This window comes from Corylus avellana, chromosome 3, assembly GCF_965113065.1.
Source record: "Corylus avellana chromosome 3, dhCorAvel1.hap1.2, whole genome shotgun sequence".
NCBI classification, from domain to species: domain Eukaryota; kingdom Viridiplantae; phylum Streptophyta; class Magnoliopsida; order Fagales; family Betulaceae; genus Corylus; species Corylus avellana.
The window spans coordinates 26987439-27008172 of NC_142492.1; the positions used below are offsets into that span (position 1 = coordinate 26987439).

At 35.7% G+C, this 20734-nt stretch overlaps 3 protein-coding genes and 2 pseudogenes across 3 annotated transcripts; 3 read left to right on the forward strand and 2 right to left on the reverse strand.

The window, feature by feature from the left end:
• Positions 1 to 4292: 4292 nt before the first annotated feature.
• Positions 4293 to 5026, forward strand: LOC148587034 (F-box protein At3g07870-like). Its single transcript, XM_088514459.1, has 2 exons — positions 4293 to 4967; positions 5009 to 5026. The coding sequence occupies exons 1-2, from the start codon at positions 4293 to 4295 to the stop codon at positions 5024 to 5026; spliced, it is 693 nt and encodes a 230-aa protein (XP_088370585.1).
• A 67-nt stretch (positions 5027 to 5093) lies between these two features.
• LOC132176691 (F-box protein CPR1-like) lies at positions 5094 to 7571 on the forward strand. Its single transcript, XM_088515060.1, has 2 exons — positions 5094 to 5641; positions 7318 to 7571. Exons 1-2 carry the CDS (start codon positions 5094 to 5096, stop codon positions 7421 to 7423), a joined length of 654 nt encoding a protein of 217 aa, XP_088371186.1. The 3' UTR covers positions 7424 to 7571.
• Positions 7572 to 9424: 1853 nt separating this feature from the next.
• LOC132174072 (protein BOBBER 2 pseudogene) lies at positions 9425 to 10240 on the reverse strand (annotated as a pseudogene).
• A 3284-nt stretch (positions 10241 to 13524) lies between these two features.
• Positions 13525 to 14319, reverse strand: LOC132173310 (protein BOBBER 1 pseudogene; annotated as a pseudogene).
• A 3454-nt stretch (positions 14320 to 17773) lies between these two features.
• Positions 17774 to 20537, forward strand: LOC132176527 (F-box protein At3g07870-like). The gene is made up of 2 exons (XM_059588763.2): positions 17774 to 19112; positions 20212 to 20537. The coding sequence occupies exons 1-2, from the start codon at positions 18010 to 18012 to the stop codon at positions 20315 to 20317; spliced, it is 1209 nt and encodes a 402-aa protein (XP_059444746.2). The 5' UTR covers positions 17774 to 18009; the 3' UTR covers positions 20318 to 20537.
• The last annotated feature ends 197 nt before the right edge of the window (positions 20538 to 20734 follow it).

The following is a 20734-nucleotide window of genomic DNA, read 5'->3' on the forward strand; positions in this document are numbered from 1 at the left end:
AATACTTTTACCGAAACCTCTTCATATGCCAAATCTCCTTGTAACTGCAAAGGTTCATATCGAATTACGTGGGAATGGTCAGGAATGTATTTTCTCAGCATAGAGACATGAAAGACATTATGTATATTTGCAAGTCCTGGAGGTAAGGCTATACGGTAGGCCACAAGACCTATTTTCTCCAGAATTTCAAACGGTCCGATGAAACGGGGGTTCAACTTCCCTTTCTTACCAAATCTAGTGACTCCCTTCATTGGTGCCACTCTAAGAAACACTTTGTCGCCTTCTGCAAATTCCAAGCTTCTTCGACGTATATCTGCATAGCTTTTCTATCGGTCTTGAGCTGCTGACAGTCTTTGCCGAATTAAAGCAACTTTATCTATGGTATCCTGCACAATATCTAGTCCTAAAATTCTCCATTCTCCAAGCTCGTCCCAATAAAGTGGGGATCGACATTTTCGTCCGTACAATGCTTCATATGGAGCCATTTCAATGCTTGCTTGATGACTGTTATTGTAAGCGAATTCCACTAGAGGAAGATAGCGTGCCCAGCTACTACTGAAATCTAGTACAGAGGCTCGTAACATGTCCTCCAAAGTTTGGATGGTCCTTTCTGACTGTCCGTTCGTCTGAGGATGGTATGCAGTGCTAAATCTCAACTTAGTCCCCATTGCTTCTTGTAGACTCTTCCAAAATCTTGATTTGAAACGAGGATCTCTATCCGACACTATTGATATAGGTACTCCATGTAATCGAACAATCTCCTGCAAATACAGTTCTGCCAGCTTCTCCAGTGAGTATCTCACCCTTATTGGAATAAAGTGAGCGACTTTAGTCAATCTATCCACAATCACCCATATTGCATCGTATTCCGCCTGAGTTCGTGGTAACCCCACTAAAAAGTCCATGGCTATTTCTTCCCATTTCCACACTGGTATTTCTAGAGGTTACAGTGGTTCTGCAGGTCTTCGATATTCTACTTTGATTTGTTGACATGTCGAGAATCGCCCTACAAATTCAATAATGTCCCGCTTCATTCCGTTCCACCAAAAACGTTCCTTAAGATCCCGATACATCTTAGTGCCTCCTGGGTGTACTATATATGGTGAGACATGTGCTTCTTCCAATATCAACTTCTTTATCTCCTCATTATTACGCACACAAACTCTATTTTGGTATCTGAACAAAACATCTGATGTGGTACCAAAACCCAAGACTCGACCTTTGTTGGCTTTCTCTTTAATTAGAATGATCTCTTCATCTTTTTCTTGAGCCACCCTAATATCCTCCAGTAGTGTGGATTTAATCTCGAGTTTCGCCATTAACGCTTGTACCTCTCCTATCACGATCTCCATATTGAGCTTCTCAATGTCTGTCTTTAAATTATGGGGCAAGGCTTTTAAACATGCTATCTCACTTCTTGATTTTCTGCTTAAAGCATCTGCAACCACGTTGGCTTTCCCGGGGTGGTAATTTATTACACAGTCGTAGTCCTTTATTAGCTCTAGCCATCGCCTCTGCCTTAAATTCAGTTTTTTTTGCGTGAATAAGTATTTAAGACTCTTGTGATCTGTATAGATTTCACACTTCACCCCGTAAAGATAATGTCTCCAGATTTTTAATGTAAAAACTACTGCAACAAGCTCTAAATCATGGGTGGGATAATTCAGCTCATAACTTTTAAGTTGTCGAGAGGCATATGCTACTACTTTGTTGTTTTGCATGAGGACGCAGCCAAGCCCCTTTCTAGAAGCGTCGCTATAAATAACAAATCCACAAGATTCTGATGGAAGTGTTAAGATTGGAGCAGTTACTAACCGCCGTTTTAGTTCTTGAAAACTTTGCTCACATTCATCAGTCCACAAGAAACGAGCATTCTTTCTTGTCAGAGCAGTCAGCAGTCTAGACAATTTTGAAAAACCTTCTACAAAATGCCAATAATAGCCAGCCAGACCCAAGAAACTTCTGATTTCATGTACATTAGTGGGTCTCTCCCAATTTACTACAACTTCAACTTTCTTGGGGTCTACTGAGATGCCGTCTTTTGATACTACATGCCCGAGAAAAGTGACTCTATCCAACCAAAATTCGCACTTTGAGAACTTTGCGAACAACTGTTTTTCTCTAAGCCTTTGCAAAACACACCTCAAATGGTCTTCATGTTCTTTCAAGCTTTTGGAGTAGATTAAGATATCGTTAATGAACACCACCACAAATTCATCTAAGAAATCATGGAATACTCGATTCATCAGGTCCATGAATGCTGCTGGGGCATTAGCTAATCCAAAAGGCATTACTAAATACTCATAATGGCCACATCGGGTGCGGAAAGCCGTCTTGAAAATATCTTCCTTCCTTATCCTCAATTGGTGATACCCCGAACGAAAGTCGATCTTTGAGAAAATCAAAGCACCCTTCAACTGGTCGAACAAATCGTCTATGCGAGGTAGTGGATATCTATTTTTGATGGTGATTTTGTTAAGTTCTCGGTAGTCAATACACATCCGAAAAGTACCATCCTTCTTTTTCACAAAGAGAACAGGCGCTCCCCATGGCGATACGCTGGTGCGTATGAATCCTTTGTCTAACAATTCTTGTAGCTGGGTCTTCAATTCTTTTAATTCTACTGGTGCCATCCTGTAGGGTGCCTTGGATATTGGAGCTGCTCCCTGAATTAAATCAATGCAAAATTCTATTTCTCTGTCAAGAGGAAGTCCTGGAAAGTCTTCTGGAAAGACGTCAAGAAATTCTTGCACCACGGTTATCTCTTCCATTTTTCTCTCATCTTGAGGCGACTCCTTTAAGCATGCCAGGTAGACTTGACATCCTTCTAGTAATAATAGCTTAGCTTGTATTGCTGAGATTAGTTGTGGAGTAATGCCCACCTTGGTTCCCACAAATTTAAATTCGGAGTCAGTTGGAAATCTGAAAATTATCTCTTTGTTGTGGCAATCAATGATGGCATGATTTTTTGATAACCAATCCATTCCGAGGATAACATCGAACCCTTCCATATCAAATACTATCAAATTAGCAGTGAGAGTTCTTCCCTCAATAAGAATTGGGCAACCCAAGACTATTTTCCTGCATAACACTGATTTGCCTACCGGGGTAGATACTAGTACTCCTACTTCCATAGGTTCTATATTAATACAAAATCTCCTAGCATAATTAGCTGATATAAAAGAATGAGTAGCTCCAGAATCGAATAAAACCACAACCTTGCCAATAAAGAGAGATAGAATACCTGTGACCACTCCATTCTTCGTTTCTGCTTCACCTAGTGTGAGGGCATAAACCCTGGCTTGAGTGGGTGGTAAGCGATTATTCCATGCCTCTAATGATGCAGCACCTCCTTTTGCCCTTGGGCAATCCCGTGCAAAGTGACCGGCTTGACCGCATCGGTAGCACATAGGTCAATCTTTTTCGTTGTTTTCTAAATGTACTGGTATGTTCTGTCTGGTTGCTGAGAAAATGTATCATAGAAGAAGAGAACTTGGAACTTGGTTACTGGGGTTCTGAGTTTATCTTTTCTCTTTTATGGTATTCTATAATTTGTTTTTTGACAACTAAACTGATGATTAGGTGGGGTTTGTGATATATTGAATTGTTTAAAGTCGATTTTTGGTTTCTGCTGCTCTATTCCAATTTCTTGCTGTTACTTCCATGATTCAAGAAATGGGAAATTCATGCAAAGTACAAATCAAGTTTTTTAATTCATGGGATTGATTTACTAGTGGACCTAGTTAAGTTATTTCTGTGTAAATGAGCTGATTTTTAGTCGAGTTGATCTCAGGGTTAATTGGATTAAGTTTTTGGCCTTATTTGTTTAGCGTAAAATATTTTTTGGAAAGGGTTTCTTCTGTGTTTGGCACGGCGTAAAATATCGGTCAACTTGAAAATATTTTTAGATCGCAAAGGAAAATAACTTCGTAAGGCATAAAATGGTTTACACCTAAACAATTCTTCAATGTTTTCCCACACTTCTTGATGAGTTATTGTGAGAGGTCTCTTATGGGGCCTACTTGCCTGATTTATCTTCCAGACTGAAAATAAAGGCAATTGAGAAACTGAAACAAATGGGTGCGGAAAGTTGGTTTCTGAGTTAAGGTCGTTGATTAATGCATTAGTCTATATTTGGGTGGATAATATAAAAACTCTTGGTGTAATTTGCTATCTACTTAGGGTTAAATCGCTACTTGTCTCAAAAGTTTAAACCGATAGAAAAAGATGAATTTAATCATTTAATTATTATTCTAACACTTATCTCCGACGTATGTTGGTATGTAATAGCAATGAAAAGAAAAAGAACTTCAACGGCCTCTGGTGCCCAAAATGGTGACAAGGAAGCAGAGGAACTTGCCCATGAAGAAATTCGAGGCTGGGAAGATCTCCCAGAACCCATCTTTCTCACAATTCTGCTTCAAATTCCCTTGAAGACAATTCTCATTTGCAGGTGCGTGTGCAAACCTTGGCGCAGGCGTATCTCCAGTTCCCAATTTGCCAAGTTGTACTCTAGAAAGGCACGTGCTTGTCTCATGATTCGAACCAATGATCCTAAACTTGTTTCAAGAAACATCCACCTCCTTGAGCTTGAACATGAAAATTTCGATTTGGGCCATGACCTTCGTGTAAACATGAAACTTGACACCAAAGTCAAGCTTCCACTACGTGATGCCAAGATGGTACTCAACAGTAAAGATGATGCCAGTGAGAAGCTTAATCCTAAAGGGGGAGAAACAAAGAAGTGTTTTATTGCCTCAAAAGACCTCAAAGACCACAAGTTTAGCATAGTGAACATGTGTGAAGGGTTGCTTTGCTTGTCTGAACCAAAACAAAATAACCCTGTTGTTGTATGCAATCCAATGACTGGAGAATTTATCAAACTTCCAGAAGCAAGCAAGGTTGAGAAACCTAGAGAGAAGATTGATTCTGTTATGGGCTTTAGTCCAAGAGCTAAACAATATAAGGTGATAAGAATTTTAACTCGGCAGATTTGTAATCCCATTAGAGGCAGGAAAGAGTATGAAGATAAGGTGGCTGAGATACACACGCTTGGGACTAGATCGTGGAGAAGGGTGGAATCCGCTACCTTCATGCTGTATGGAATAAAATTTCCCACCTACCTGAACGGAGCAGTTAATTGGTTTCGTCCTGAGTTTCAGAAGGCAGATTCCATTGTTTCTTTTGACGTTTATAATGAGCAATTCCAATTAATGCCAGCTCCCCCATATACGTATAACAGTCATGATGGGGAGGATAAAGATCTCATAAGCATGGGTGTTTTAAATGGTCATCTCTTCATATGTGATGCTTCTGAGTTTGGCTGTATTGGCATATGGGTGATGAAGGAGTATGGTGTCCCAGAATCTTGGACTAAAGTGTTTTCTATTGATACTGAGAATGAACAACGATGGCCTCAAGGTTTATATCATCCATTGAGAAAGTTTAAGAATGGAGCAATACTGATGTACCATGCTCGCAACTGCCTGCTTTATTATGATCCAACAAGAAAAGAACACAAGTATTTTAAGGTTCGTGGAAGTGAATCAAACTTTGAGGTTGCTGTTTGTATTCCAAGCTTCAGTTCGATCAAGGATGCTGTGATGGGAGACAATGTAGAGGTGCTGAATGTCAAATCAAGGTAAATTTTGCTGTTTTGCATAACATATCTACTTTAACTCCTGATTGATTTATTGAATGAAGTTACCATGCACTAATCAAGATCATAATTACATGACATATTAAACTTTAAGGTGCATTTTGTTTTCTGATTTTGTATGCAATAAAACCAACTGTTGCTTTTCTGTCTCATTATACTTTTCTTGGTTTAAAAATTGCATCTATAATTATATAATATGCATTTTTCAACTTCGTAGCATTGACAGGAAAGTTGACTTTAGAAAGGTAAACTAAGTGCTTGTGGGGTATGAAGTTATCATGATGGTGTGAAGGTGGAGTAGCTCTCACGAATTTCTTTTTTGCCTCAGTAAAGAGGATTTTATATTTATACCCATTGAAAATTATAAATCAAAATGCTTAGTAGAAGTTACCTTTAAGCTGGAAATGACCATCTCCAATATGGTCGAGATTGAAGTACAAGGGAATTGAGATAGTTGGGCTAGGGGCTTGAAATACTAGACAATAAATTAAAACTCTGTTGACTAATGACAGAGGGTTCAGGAACATTGTTGCATTGGTGGAGGTTTACTGTGGAGACATGGGGAAGATAGGTTTGGGTACTCAGTTGATCGATAGGAATTAGCAAAGCAGCTGATGGACTGCAGGCTTCATTTGGGAAAAAGGTTGGCTTAACATAGCTATATTTTTTAAATTTAGGGTCCCCTAGCAACAAAGTGCATTAATTAATTTGGACTAGTCTTAATTTAATTCATTAGGTTTTGCAAATTTAGCTTATGTAATTATTAGAAAAATTTTAAAAACTTATTAAAATAAATAAAAGTAACACAGCTATATTTTTTAAATTTAGGGTCCCCTAGCTACCAAGTGCATTTAATTTGGACTAATCTTCATTTAGTTTATTAGGTTTTGCAAATTTATCTTATGTAATTGTTAGGAAAATTTAAAAAACTTATAAAAAAAAAAAAAAAAAAAACAAGTAACCTAACTATATGTTTTTAATTTAGGGTCCCCCTAGTTAGCAAGTGCATTTAAGTTTATGATAATATATATATATATATATATATATATATATATATATACACGTTTTTCAACCTTACATTATGTACATGTAAATTAAAAAAAACTAAACTAGTTTTAATTATTCCTTTTTAGGGTCCCTATGAGCTATATCAATGCATGACGTGTATGTGTTTAGGATAATTCTTATATATTTGTTCCTAATTTACGTAGTAACGCTATGGACAAGAGTTGGATGACGAAGTCCAGGGGTACGAAGGAATATAGAGACGGGTGTAGATCGTTCGTGGACTTCGCAATTCAAAACTGTACAACTCCAGATAGATTAATTTATTGTCCGTGTAAGACATGTCGCCTTAACAGGCGACACCTGCCGGGTTTAGTATACGACCACTTGACAGGAGGAAAAGGAATGCGGCCCCAATACAAATACTGAATTTATCACGGCGAAAGGCCTGTACGAGCTCCTATTGAAGGCTCTAAGTCGAATTGCCAGGCCACAGGTGCAGGTGCATGCACAGATCCAGGTGGCAATATCCACGTCATGAGAGTGTTGGTTCTAGTGCTCTTAAACTAATCTGTTAAAGAATAATGTTTTTTGTTTTAGTTTATTTTACATAGGATCAGGGCCTCTTATGTTTTTCTAACACTACTTTACAGGTGTGCAAAATTCGAGCTACGAGAAGAAGTAAAACCTCTCTTTTTGGTGGAAGAAATTAGTGATCTGGGGTCGGATTTTTACTCTTTGTCTGAGGAAAGCTGCTGAATTTGTTCAATGTTAGATACTTGGATGCTTTAGAACCTTAGAATAACCAGTTTTTGGTCTGAGGTTGTTATTTTGGGCACCTTTCCTTGTTTTGGGTCATTACAAAAAGTTACCTCCTGATGGTTTTTGTATACTGCATCCAAGGTTTGGCCAGTTGACTCTAAACAAACTCTTTTGTTAATCAATGACTTCTTTGAAAAGTTGCATGCTTGCTATTGTAAAGAGTTTATTCCTTAAATCTGTTTATCTGATGTTAACCTGTGTAGTTGCTATCAGGTTTATCTGTTTGTTATAGCAGCAGAATCCTGTTTGATTGAATCCACTTAATATTTCATGTTTATTTATTTAGGAAAAGAATGATAAATAGCAAGAATCTTTCTTTTTTTTTTTCTTTTTTTTTTTTCTTTTTTTGAGGAAATAGACAGATCTGCACTTAGCATGCAAAATTTATCAGCTTAGTCCTTTCTTCATGTAAAAAGTTGTACTTCTATTATTATTAATTTTGAAAATTCATATGATCAAAGTAGGGTTTCTTCTCTCTGTTCTTTCTAATGTAATGAGCTCTTTAATTATATGGTTATTTAATAGAAGTTATACTTTGTTTTTGTTCTTTTGTTTTCTCTTCTCAAAATAAAAATATTTTCAAACACAAAACACTCTTAAAAATACATGAAAATCCCACGTGGCAGGAAATATCAAAAAATTGTCACATGCACAAAAATCCCACATGGCGGGAAATATAAAGTTGCATATTCTCAATTCTTAGAAGATATTCTTAATTGAAAATCATACTCGAGTTGAGAACGAAATTGAAGTGAAATAAATTATTGTCTACTTGGGAAGTTGGAACGGCTGAAAATCATAATCCATATGAATTCTTATGCTCAGCCACACTATTCTCAATCTCTCTCTTTTCTTTTTCTTTTTTAAACTCTAACACAATACACAATCTAATATCTTTTTCTTTTTATTTTTTTGGGTTAAATACTTTATTAGTACTTGGATTTACAGTTTTTTATTTTTTTCCACAAAAAAATGGTCATAAATAGTACTTGACTTGTGGGAAAATACCAATTTAGTAATTCTGTTAAGTTTCCTTAGCACAAACTAACGGAATGCCACATGTTGTCACAAAGAAATGTTACATATCCTAAAAAAATAATAATAAAACTATGCCCCATGAATTTTTCAATTTTTTTTTTTAGTTTTTTTTTTTTTTTTTTTTAAATTTTAAATTTGTAGGACACATAGCATTTTGATATGATAACACGTGTGACAGAACATAACAGAAGTATTAAGTTGGTCTTTTCTTGTAATTTAGGTAATGACCGTTTTTGAGTGGGAAAAAATAAGGAAAAAAAATAAAAAGCTGTAAACCCAAGTAGTAATAAAGTATTTAACCCATATTTTTTTGAACTTGAATCCAATTTCTCTATTCAAGAATTGTATGTTAGGAATTTTTTCTTTTTTTGACATGTCTACACAATAGGGGGGAGAGGATTCAAACTATTGACCTCCGCTTCATAAGGCGTGATCCCTAGCCGATTGAGCTATCTCTTGGGGACCACGCCTTATGAACTTAGGACTTTGACATGGGCATGTATTATGATTTATGAGGAACAAATAGAGACAATTCCTTGGGATAGGATTTGTGGAACAACATGGATGTAAAATTTATTTATTGTCTGGCTTTCTACTTGGCTATGGCTTTGGCCGCATGAGAGGATGCTTTATAAAGCTAGCGATGTTCTTGTTTACTATGATTTTCAAATAATATGATAGCAAAAATCAGTTTATAAAGATTGTCATATCTCTAGTTGTATATGAGTATAATAAAAGTTGAGTATTTAGAGATACTCTAATATATATATATATATAACCCTGCTGATCCAAAAATTGAATATATGGTAAAATATAGCAAAAACATCCATGACATTGCATGATGTAGCTCAACAGGATCCGAGACTAAGCGATAAAAACAGCAACCAAACATTTCCAACCTCAAAAACCCATATTGGAGAAGTCCATCATGGTTGGATTCTGAGCCTTGAATTGCTTCAGCAGCTCTTCCTTTTGGATATCATCGCTGGTCGGACGCCCCAACTGCTTCTGCCTCTGATCAAACATCATCTTCTCCACGGCAGAACGAGTTTCAATGTCCAAGTCAGACAACTTGCTCGGCTCCGGTTCTACTTTTTGGGTATCAATCTCCGGACCGCCCTTCAACAAAGACTTCCACCACTCTGTCTTGTCTCTCTTGCTCATCTGAACAGAAATTTCCCTCCGATCTTCTAAACTCCAAAAGCAATCGTTAACTTTCACCGGCTTATATAGCTCACCGTCGATAATTGGCGGCTGACCCTTGAGCCCAATCTTCAAATAATTCGTCTTTATGTCGCACAAAAGGGCGCTGGATTTTGTTCCGGGAGGGATTGTAACGTTGATGGTGACCTCTTGAAGGGACTGACCCCACGAATAATTTTCCATATCCAGGCCGTTTCCTGTGTTTGGAACAAGTTTTTTCTCCTTCTCCTTCTGCTTCTCTTGTTCTTTCTCATAAGCGGCCTTCTTCTCGGCTTGTTGTTTCAAACGCTTCTTCTTCTCAGCCGCCTCTTCAGCCTCGATTCTTTCCTTTATTGAAAGAACCGACGACATGATTTGTTTTTCGGCAGACTCTGTCTTGAACAAATTGGAGTTTTGAGAGACAAAGTTGAAAGCAGATTCTATGAACCCAAGAGGGTTTGAAGGATCAAGAACCGCATTGAAAGTGAAGGAGGAAGATTGTTGAAGTTGTTCAACTTCTTCTAGGATGGCCATTGCTGACAACCTGGATTAATTGTTGGGATTTGCTGGGAGGCTAAAAGGGTTTGTCATGGATGGTGTTATTGGGTTTGGCGATAAATATATAGAGGCGAAGTGAAGTAAGAAAGGCGGTTCCATGTATTCCGTCTACTATTTGGATTTGGAAGTCTCTAGAGTTTTCCGCGCCGTTTTCGAATAGGATTACATTCGGATCTGGCTTTAAAACTTTCTCTCATATTTGACCCGTTTAGCCATGGGCTTTAGTAGAAGCCATCCGTCCCACCAAGACAATTTTCTTTATATTTTTAAAAATTATTTTTAATAGGGGTATACAAACGGGGCTGTTATAACCGCCCTGCAACTGCTAACTGTTTATAACGTTAGCCTAGGGCAGGGCGGGGCGGTTAGCGGTTTTAGGGATAGGAAAAAGCGGTTAATAACTGCTAATTAACCGTCTACCCTTATATATAATAATATAAAAGGAAAAATATAAAAAAGCTCTACAAACTAATAGTTGTTTGCAATAGAGTTTCACAATGTTTAAAAAGTACTAAAGTAGTTCATCAAACTACCAAAATGTATAAAAAAATACCACTTATTTTTTTATATTCCTATAATACCCTTATTCTTTTAAAAAAAAATTAAAAAATTTAAAAAAAAAAAAAACAATAGGCGAATAAATACAAAAAAAAAAAAAGGAATAAATAAATAATTAGTCATTATATTTGGCCTAAATTATAAATTGCTTCATATCATATGAAAATAAAATCAAAGGTTCCAGAGATATTCTAAAAAAAACAATTTAGTCCATGGAGTCAAATTTCATTAAAAAATGTGACGAATTCTGTCAAATGTGACGTCAAAACCAATAAAAATGACGACACGTGTCATTCTTAATAAAATATATATACATTGAACTTAAAAAAAAAAAAAAAAAAAAGGAAAGCTATCCCTTTCCTTTTTCCTTTTTTCTTTTTGTTTTAAAAAAAAATTAAATTTTTAGTTTTTTATTTTAGTTTTTAAATGAATAAGGGTATTATTGGAATATAAAAAAAATATGTGGCCTTTTTGACACACTTTGATAATTTGATAGGCTACTTTAACACTTTTTGAACATCGACTTTTTAAAAAATTGCTGTTAATTTGGGGGCTTATATATATATATATATATAAAAGCCCCCAAATTAACAACCATTTTTTAAAAAGTCGGTGTTCATATATATATTGTTTATGTAGAATTTGTCGGAGGATGAAAATGTAAATGAAAAACAAAGGAAAAGGTGACAAATGAGGGAAAGAGATACAATGAAAATAGTCCACTAATTCAATATGTTGAACCATAGACCCAATCCCACACTATTAATTTGGAAAGCTTTAGAGCCTAAGGCCCAAAAGTTAAAAAAAAAATTGGTCATAATTATGAATAAAAATACAATTTTTATTTAAAAAAAAATACCAAATAAAAGAATGACCAAAATAAAAATTAATGCTTCAAAAACTTATTTAATTTTTAATTTTGTTATTTTTTTTAAAATTAAAAAATAAGAAAAAAGTTGGCCCTAAATTGGGATGTATCATTCCTCTTTCGCTAAAGGGGACATCTCTAATAAGAAAGTGACATGTAGTAGGTGATTATAAAATAATTCATTATAAAAGTAGAAGAGAACCTTCGTGTGGCACGAAGTTAACTATTCTAACACGATGTATTAAATTGACATTTATCTCTAAAGGATCATTAACTCATTTTAAAATACAAATTGTATGATTGAAAGAAAGGAGTTTACACTATATTCACATCTTAAACTTTGACATGCAAGACGTCCAATTGATAAAAAGAAAAAAAAAAGAAAGTAAGAATTGGCGTTCAACTTTGTTTGACCACAATTTCGTTCTGACCAGCATATAATGCGCGTCTAAACAAGTATTTTAAGATGTATTTTTATTGGAAGAAGATTACAATTTGGGGTGTTCATAGGATCGAATTGAAATCCTCAAAAATTTAATGAAATGAATTAACTAAATATTGTTAAGAAATTCTTTGAATTCCTGCATAACCAACACAATCCAATGAAAACACCAAATAAAATAAATTTTGTTAAGGATGCTGTGATGGGAGACAATGTAGAGGTGCTGAATGTCAAATCAAGGTAAATTTTGCTGTTTTGCATAACATATCTACTTTGACTCGTGGTTGATTTATTGAATGAAGTTACCATGCATGCACTAATCAAGATCATAATTACATGACATATTAAACTTTAAGGTGCATTTTGTTTTCTGATTTTGTATGCAATAAAACCAACTGTTGCTTTTCTGTCTCATTATACTTTTCGTGGTTTAAAAATTTGCTTTTATATATAATTATATAATATGCATTTTTCAACTTCGTAGCATTGACAGGAAAGTTGACTTTATAAAGGTAAACTAAGTGCTAACCGCAACTATTCACTATTTAATAAATTGCTATATAACTCTTATTACTTCTTCTCGTAGCTCGAATTTTGCATACCTGTAAAGTTGTGTTAGAAGAACATAAGAGGGCCTGATCCTCTGTAAAAAAAAGCTAAAACAAACAAATTATTCTTTAACAGATTAGTTTAAGAGCACTGATAGTGAAAATCCGTTATAACTGATTTTCACTATCAGAATAATTTGTTAAAGATTGACACCATAAGAGTTAGGGGTGTACAAACAGGGTAGTTATAACCGAACTGCAACCGCTTATAACGCTAAGCGCTAATCATATACCCGCTAATCATCTACCCTTATATATAATAATATAAATATATATTTTTATATTTTATATTAAAAATATAACATTAAAAAGATGCAATTTTTGTGTTAAACTTCAAAACGGTGTCATTTTAAATACGAGTTTGGGATAGGTTTCATCATATTTATTGTGTTTTTTGAACATTTTGATCAAAAACTATTTAAAATAAGCCAAAAAAATAGGCACAGAAAGACCCAAAACACTTTAAAAAGCCTAAATATATAAAAAAATTATAAAATTATAAAAATCTCGGCCTAACGGAGTGGTTAGGGTTATTAAAATTCAATAACCGTCTTAGATAGTTGCAATTACCGGTTACCGCTTGTACACACTAATAAGAAGTATATTGGTGCACATCCAAAACTTGAATATATAGTAAAATATTGCTAAAAATTGAAGATTTACTATTGTGAATCAAAAATTGAATATATGGTAAAATCTAGCAAAAACATCCATGACATTGCATGATGTAGCTCAACAGGATCCGAGACTAAGCGATAAAAACAGCAACCAAATATTTCCAACCTCAGAAACCCATATTGGAGAAGTCCATCATGGTTGGATTCTGAGCCATGAATTGCTTCAGCAGCTCTTACTTTTGGATCTCATCGCTGGTCCGAAGTCCCTACTGCTTTTGTCTCAGATCGAACACCATCTTCCCCACGGCAGTACGAGTTTCAATGTCCAAGTCAGACAACTTGGTCGGCTTCACTTTCTGGGTATCAATCTCCGGACCGCCCTTCAACAAAGACTTCCACCACTCTGTCTGGTCTCTCTTGCTCATCAGAACAGAAATTTCCCTTCGATCTTCCAAACTCCAAAAACAATCGTTAACTTTCACCGCCTTATATAGCTCCCCGTCGATAATTGGTGGCTGACCCTTAAGCCCAATCTTTAAATAATTCGTCTTTATGTCGCACAAAACGGCGCTGGATTTTGTTCCGGGAGGGATTGGAACGTTGATGGTGACCTCTTGAAGAGACTGAACCCACGAATAATTCTCCATATCCATGCCGTTTCCTGTGTTTGGAGCAAGTTTCTTCTGCTTCTCTTGTTCTTTCTCATAAGCGGCCTTCTTGGCTTGTTGTTTCAAACACTTCTTCTTCTCAGCCGCCTCTTCAGCCTCGATTCTTTCCTTGATTGAATGAGCCAATGACATGATTTGTTTCTCGGCAGACTCTGTCTTGAACAGATTGGAATTCTGAGATACAAAGTTGAAAGCAGATTCCAAGAACCCAAGAGGGTTTGATGGATCAAGAACTGCATTGAAAGTGAAGGAGGAAGATTGTTGATCTTCTTGGTAATCGGAGATGATGACCATGGCTGACAATTAATTTGCAGGGATTGCTGGGAAGTGGGAAGTTAAAAGGATTTGTCGTGGAGGGGGATTTGCTATATATAGAGACGAGAGAGAGAGAGAGAGAGAGAGAGAGAGAGAGAGAGAGAGGCGTTGGGAAGTGAAGTAAGAAAGGCGGTTACACTATTTTGGATTTGGAAGTCTCTAGAGTTTTCTGCGCCGTTTTCGAATAGGATTACATTCGGATCCGGCTTTAAAACTTTCTCTCATATTTGACCCGTTTAGCCATGGGCTTTAGTCGGACTGGGTTTGAACCCACCAGTCTTGTTATGGAGCCATCCCCAATCCCACCATTACCAAAACAATTTTCTTTATATTTTGAAAAACTATTTTTAATAGTGGTGTAAAAGGGGCGGTTATAACTGCCCGCAACTCCAAACTGTTTATAACTGTTTTTCATAACGGTATTCTTAAAAAGTAATTATTCCACTTGCCTGAGACGAATTTGGTGTACTACCACTTTCACTTGCCTTGTTCGTCAGATCGATTATCTTCCAAACTCCCTCATAGCAAGCTCTGCAAATTACCCTTGTACCACTCCCACTCCCACTCTTAGACAAATTCTCTGATTTACAGATACTGCAGTACTCTAGCCATCTCTGTGTAAAGGGTCTATTGTAGAGGGGGTGGCGAGTATTTATAAAGGGAAAGGAAGTTGAAGTCCTTTTAGACGTCTGATTTTGGATTAATTATATATTTAATATAATTGTGGTTGATTTAGGATTGTGCTTATTAGATAATAATTGGTTAAAAAAGAAGATAAAGATATAGCACACGTGGAAAATAAAGAAGATTGCATGTAGATCCCACGTGGGTGGTTTGCCTACCTTCTTTCATCTTGGGTTGGTCGAATTCTTGAGGTTTTTTTTTTTTTTTAAAGTCAAATTTGTAATTTTATTTTTTCAATAATATTAAGGATTTCTACTTTTCATTTTAACACCAATTCCTAATAAAGTGTCTAATTTGATAGCATGAAAAATGAAGGCCTATGATAATGTGGTGGATCTCTTGCTCTTTTTTATGCCATGGGGCGGCGGACAATATTCTCAATTATGACTTATTATTAAGATGATGCTACGAAAGTGATAGTCTACCTTTGAATTAACACTTGCTAAAAAAATTGATTGCGAATTTTCATTGTCACGTTATTTTAGTTTGAAATAATACTAAATAAATAGTATTGCTTCAAAAATATAAAAGTATTGCAATAAGTATGACTTTTTTTTCTTTTTTTTCTTTTTTTTGTTAAATACTTTTTTGGCCCTTTGTGGTTTAACAATTTTATTTTTTGCCTCCTTGGTTTTATTTTGTATTCAAGATGGTACCTCAATAATGGTTAAAAACGAAGATAGTATCTCCATTTAAATAATGTCCAAAAATTGACGGAAATTCACGTCAACACTCCTAAAAAGTTGACATATGTCCATATACATAATTTAAAAATAAAAATTTTAAAAAACTAAAATGACTAAAAACATTACAAAATTAAATTAAAAATAAAAAATAAAAAACTGAAAAGGGGTGGCTCCAGGGCAAACGGGGGTTCCAACAACCTTGGGGGTGGATAACTTGCAAAATGGGGGTGGCCGAACCACCCCAAGGACCCCCCAACCCCCCCCCCAAAAACTGGTTAGAGGTGGCCGGCCACCCCTTAAGGCAAAATGGGGGTGGCCGGCCACCCCTTTTCCAATTTTTATTTTTTTATTTTTTTTAAATTTAATGTTTTTAATCATTTTATTTTTTTAAAAAAATTATTATTATTATTTTTTAATTTCTAATTAGGTTTATGGACACATGTCAATATTTTAGGGGCGTTGATATGAATTTTCGACAATTTTTGAACAGATGTACTATTTTCGTTTTTAATCATTATTGAGGTACCATCTATAATACAAAACGAAACTAAAATGATAAAAAAATAAAATTATTAAACCACATGGAACAAAAGGTACTTAACCCATTTTTTTTTTAATCCATATAACTTTTACAATTACTATTAACCTTAGAATACATCACTATTAAATTTTAGTAATTACTCTTTTAAGCGTTTTTTTGGGGGGCAAGTACAAGTTCGCGCCTTAGTTTCCCGCGCCAACTTTCCCGCTTATCTATTGCAATCGGACATAGGTAACCGCACCCCAAAAGCAAACCATCGTTTTCGGCCTCTCTCTTTCTCTGTGACAGGTTTCTCACTAAGGTATTTTCTCTTGTTTATCTTTTCTCAACCCATTTGTCATATATATATATATATATATATATATTCAATCAGGCATGGTTGTACTAATTAAAGCAATGTTTTTGGCCCATCTAATTCTTTTGCATTATTATGGGCCATGGCCGATGTTAAAGTCAGCTGAAGACTGCAGTTTAAGATAATAATATAATACTAAACCCCAGTTTCCTTAGTTCCGTTTTTTCTCAAATTTATTTGGCTGTTTTGAAGTTGAAATAGAAGGCAATGAAAATGTCTAACATTAATTTTTTTCTAAATGCACTTGAAATTAATTTCCCTTTCGGCAGAAAAAAGAGGGGAAAGTAGTAAATAGGTCAATCTTTTTCGTTGTTTTCTAAATGTACTGGTATGTTCTGTCTGGTTGCTGAGAAAATGTATCATAGAAGAAGAGAACTTGGAACTTGGTTACTGGGGTTCCGAGTTTATCTTTTCTCTGTTATGGTATTCTATAATTTGTTTTTTGACAACCAAAGTGATGATTAGGTGGGGTTTGTGATATATTGAATTGTTTAAAGTCGATTTTTGGTTTCTGCTGCTCTGTTCCAGTTTCTTACTGTTACTTCCATGATTCAAGAAATGGGAAATTCATGCAAAGTACAAATCAAGTTTTTTAATTCATGGGATTGATTTACTAGTGGGCCTAGTTAAGTTATTTCTGTGTAAGTGAGCTGAATTTTTGTCGAGTTGATCTCAGGGTTAATTTGATTAAGTTTTTGGCCTTGTTTGTTTAGCGTAAAATATTTTTTGGAAACGGTTTGGCGTAAAATATTGGTCAACTTAAAAATATTTTTAGTTCGCAAAGGAAAATAACTTCGTAAGGCATAAAATGGTTTACACCTAAACAATTCTTCACTGCTTTCCCGCACTTCTCGATGAGTTATTGTGAGAGGGTCTCTTATGGGGCCTACTTGCCTGATTTACCTTCCAGACTCAAAATAAAGACAATTGAGAAACTGAAACAAATGGGTGCGGAAAGTTGGTTTCTGAGTTAAGGTCGTTGATTAATGCATTAGTCTATATTTGGGTGGATAATATAAAAACTCTTGGTGTAATTTGCTACCTACTTAGGGTTAAATCACTAGTTGTCCCAAAAGTTTAAGCAAACAGAAAGAGATGAATTTAATCATTTAATTATTATTCTAACACTTATCTCCGACATATGTTGGTATGTAATAGCCATGAAAAGAAAAAGAACGTCAACTGCCTCTTATGCCCAAAATGGTGACAAGGAAGCAGAGGAGCTTGCCAAAGAAGAAATTCGAGGCTGGGAAGATCTCCCAGAACCCATCTTTCTCACAATTCTGCTTCAAATTCCCTTGAAGACAATTCTCATTTGCAGGTGCGTGTGCAAACCTTGGCGCAGGCATATCTCCAGTTCCCAATTTGCTAAGTTGTACTCTAGAAAAGCACGTGCTTGTCTCATGATTCGAACCGATGATCCTAAACTTGTTTCAAGAAACATCCACCTCCTTGAGCTTGAACATGAAAATTTCGATTTGGGCCATGACCTTCGTGTAAACATGAAACTTGACACCAAAGTCAAGCTTCCATTACGTGATGCCAAGATGGTACTCAACAGCAAAGATGCCAGTGAGAAGCTTAATCCTAAAGGGGGAGTCAGAAAGAAGTGTTTCATTGCCTCAAAAGACCTCAAAGACCACAAGTTTGGCTTAGTGAACCCGTGTGAAGGGTTGCTTTGCTTGTCTGAACCAAAACAAAATAACCCTGTTGTTGTATGCAATCCAATGACTGGAGAATTTATCAAACTTCCAGAAGCAAGCAAGGCTGAGAAACCTAGAGAGAAGATTGATTCTGTTCTGAGCTTTAGTCCAAGAACTAAACAATATAAGGTGATAAGAATTTTAACTCGGCAGATTTGTGATCCCATTAGTGGCAGGAAAGAGTATGAAGATAAGGTGGCTGAGATACACACACTTGGGACTAGATCGTGGAGAAGGGTGGAATCCGCTACCTTCATGCTGTATGGAATAAAATTTCCCACCTACCTGAACGGAGCAGTTAATTGGTTTCGTCCTAAATTTCAGAAGGCAGATTCCATTATTTCTTTTGACGTTTTTAATGAGCAATTCCAATTAATGCCAGCTCCCCCATATAAATATAACAGTCATGATGGAGAGGATAAAGATCTCATAAGCATGGGTGTTTTAAATGGCCATCTCTTCATATGTGATGCATCTGAGTTTGGCCATATTCGCATATGGGTGATGAAGAAGTATGGTGTCCCAAAATCTTGGACTAAAGTGTTTTCTATTGATACTGAGAATGAACAACGATGGCCTCAAGGTTTATATCATCCATTGAGAAAGTTTAAGAATGGAGCAGTACTGATGTACCATGCTCGTAACTGCCTGCTTTATTATGATCCAACAAGAAAAGAACACAAGTATTTTAAGGTTCGTGGAAGTGAATCAAACTTTGAGGTTGCTGTTTGTATTCCAAGCTTCAGTTCGATCAAGGATGCTGTGATGGGAGACAATGTAGAGGTGCTGAATGTCAAATCAAGGTAAATTTTGCTGTTTTGCATAACATATCTACTTTGACTCGTGGTTGATTTATTGAATGAAGTTACCATGCATGCACTAATCAAGATCATAATTACATGACATATTAAACTTTAAGGTGCATTTTGTTTTCTGACTTTGTATGCAATAAAACCAACTGTTGCTTTTCTGTCTCATTATACTTTTCGTGGTTTAAAAATTGCATCTATAATTATATAATATGCATTTTTCAACTTCGTAGCATTGACAGGAAAGTTGACTTTAGAATGGTAAACAAAGTACTTGTGGGGTGTAAAGTTATCATGATTGTGTGAAGGTGGAGTAGCTCTCACGAATTTTTTTTTTGCCTCAGTGAAGAGGATTTTATATTTATACCCATTGAGAATTATAAATCAAAATGCTTAGTAGAAGTTACCTTTAAGCTGGAAATGACCATCTCCAATATGGTCGAGATTGAAGTACAAGGGAATTGAGATAGTTGTGCTAGGGCCTTGAAATACTAGACAATAAATGAAACCTCTGTTGATTAATGACAGAGGGTTCAGGAACATTGTTGCATTGGTGGAGGTTTACTGTGGAGACATGGGAAAGATAGGTTTGGGTACTCGATCAGTTGATAGGAATTAGCAAAGCAGCTGATGGACTGCTCGCTTCATTTGGAGGAAAAAGGTTGGCTTAAGGAATTGATTCAAATGAGCATTTATGCAACTCCTTTGATCGATTTGTAACTCGGTTGATTGAAGACATGCGATTGCCTCATCTATTGTCCACATGTTGATATTGTTGCTGTTGCATCTAACATGCATATTTTAGGTGTTAACAATCCCAGACAAATAAGTTGCTGATTATCATTTAGTAGGTATTAATGGTCCATTTTTCTTTTTTGTAATTATTGGTTTGTGCAGAGCTAAGTTAGCTCTTTGCACCTCCCAATGGATATAACAACTACTTGTTCTCATGCCCTTCAAACCTACTAAGAAGGGCCTTGATCTTCAAAGAGGATCAGTGCTCTTAAACTTAACTGTTAAAGAATAATTTGATTGTTTTAGTTTATTTTACAGAGGATCAGGCCCTCATTGTCCTTCTAACACAACTTTACAGGTGTGCAAAATTCGAGCTACGAGAAGAAGTAAAACCTCTCTTTTTAATGGAAGAAATTAGCGTGCTGGCATCAGATTTTTATTCGTCATCTGAGGAAAGCTGCTGAATTTGTTCAATGTCATGGAGTTCAAAAAAACATGGAGACTCTTGAGTTAGATACTTGGATGCTTTAGAACCTTAGAATAACCTGTTTTTGGTCTGAGGTTGTTATTTTGGGCACCTTTTCTTGTTTTGGGACATTACAAAAAGTTACCTCCTAATGGTTTTTGTATATTGCATCCAAGGTATGGCCAGTTAACTCTAAACAAAAGGTTTTCTTTTGTTAATCAACGACTTCTTTTAAAATTTGACACTTTTGCTATTGTAAAGAGTTTATTCCTTAAATCTGTAAATCTAATGTTAACCTGTTGTTATGGCAGCAGAATGTTGTTTGATGGAATCCACTTAAAATGTCATGTTTATTTGTTTATTATGACAGAAGTAGAGCGACATGAGAGCAGAAGGAAAATAATGATTAATAGAA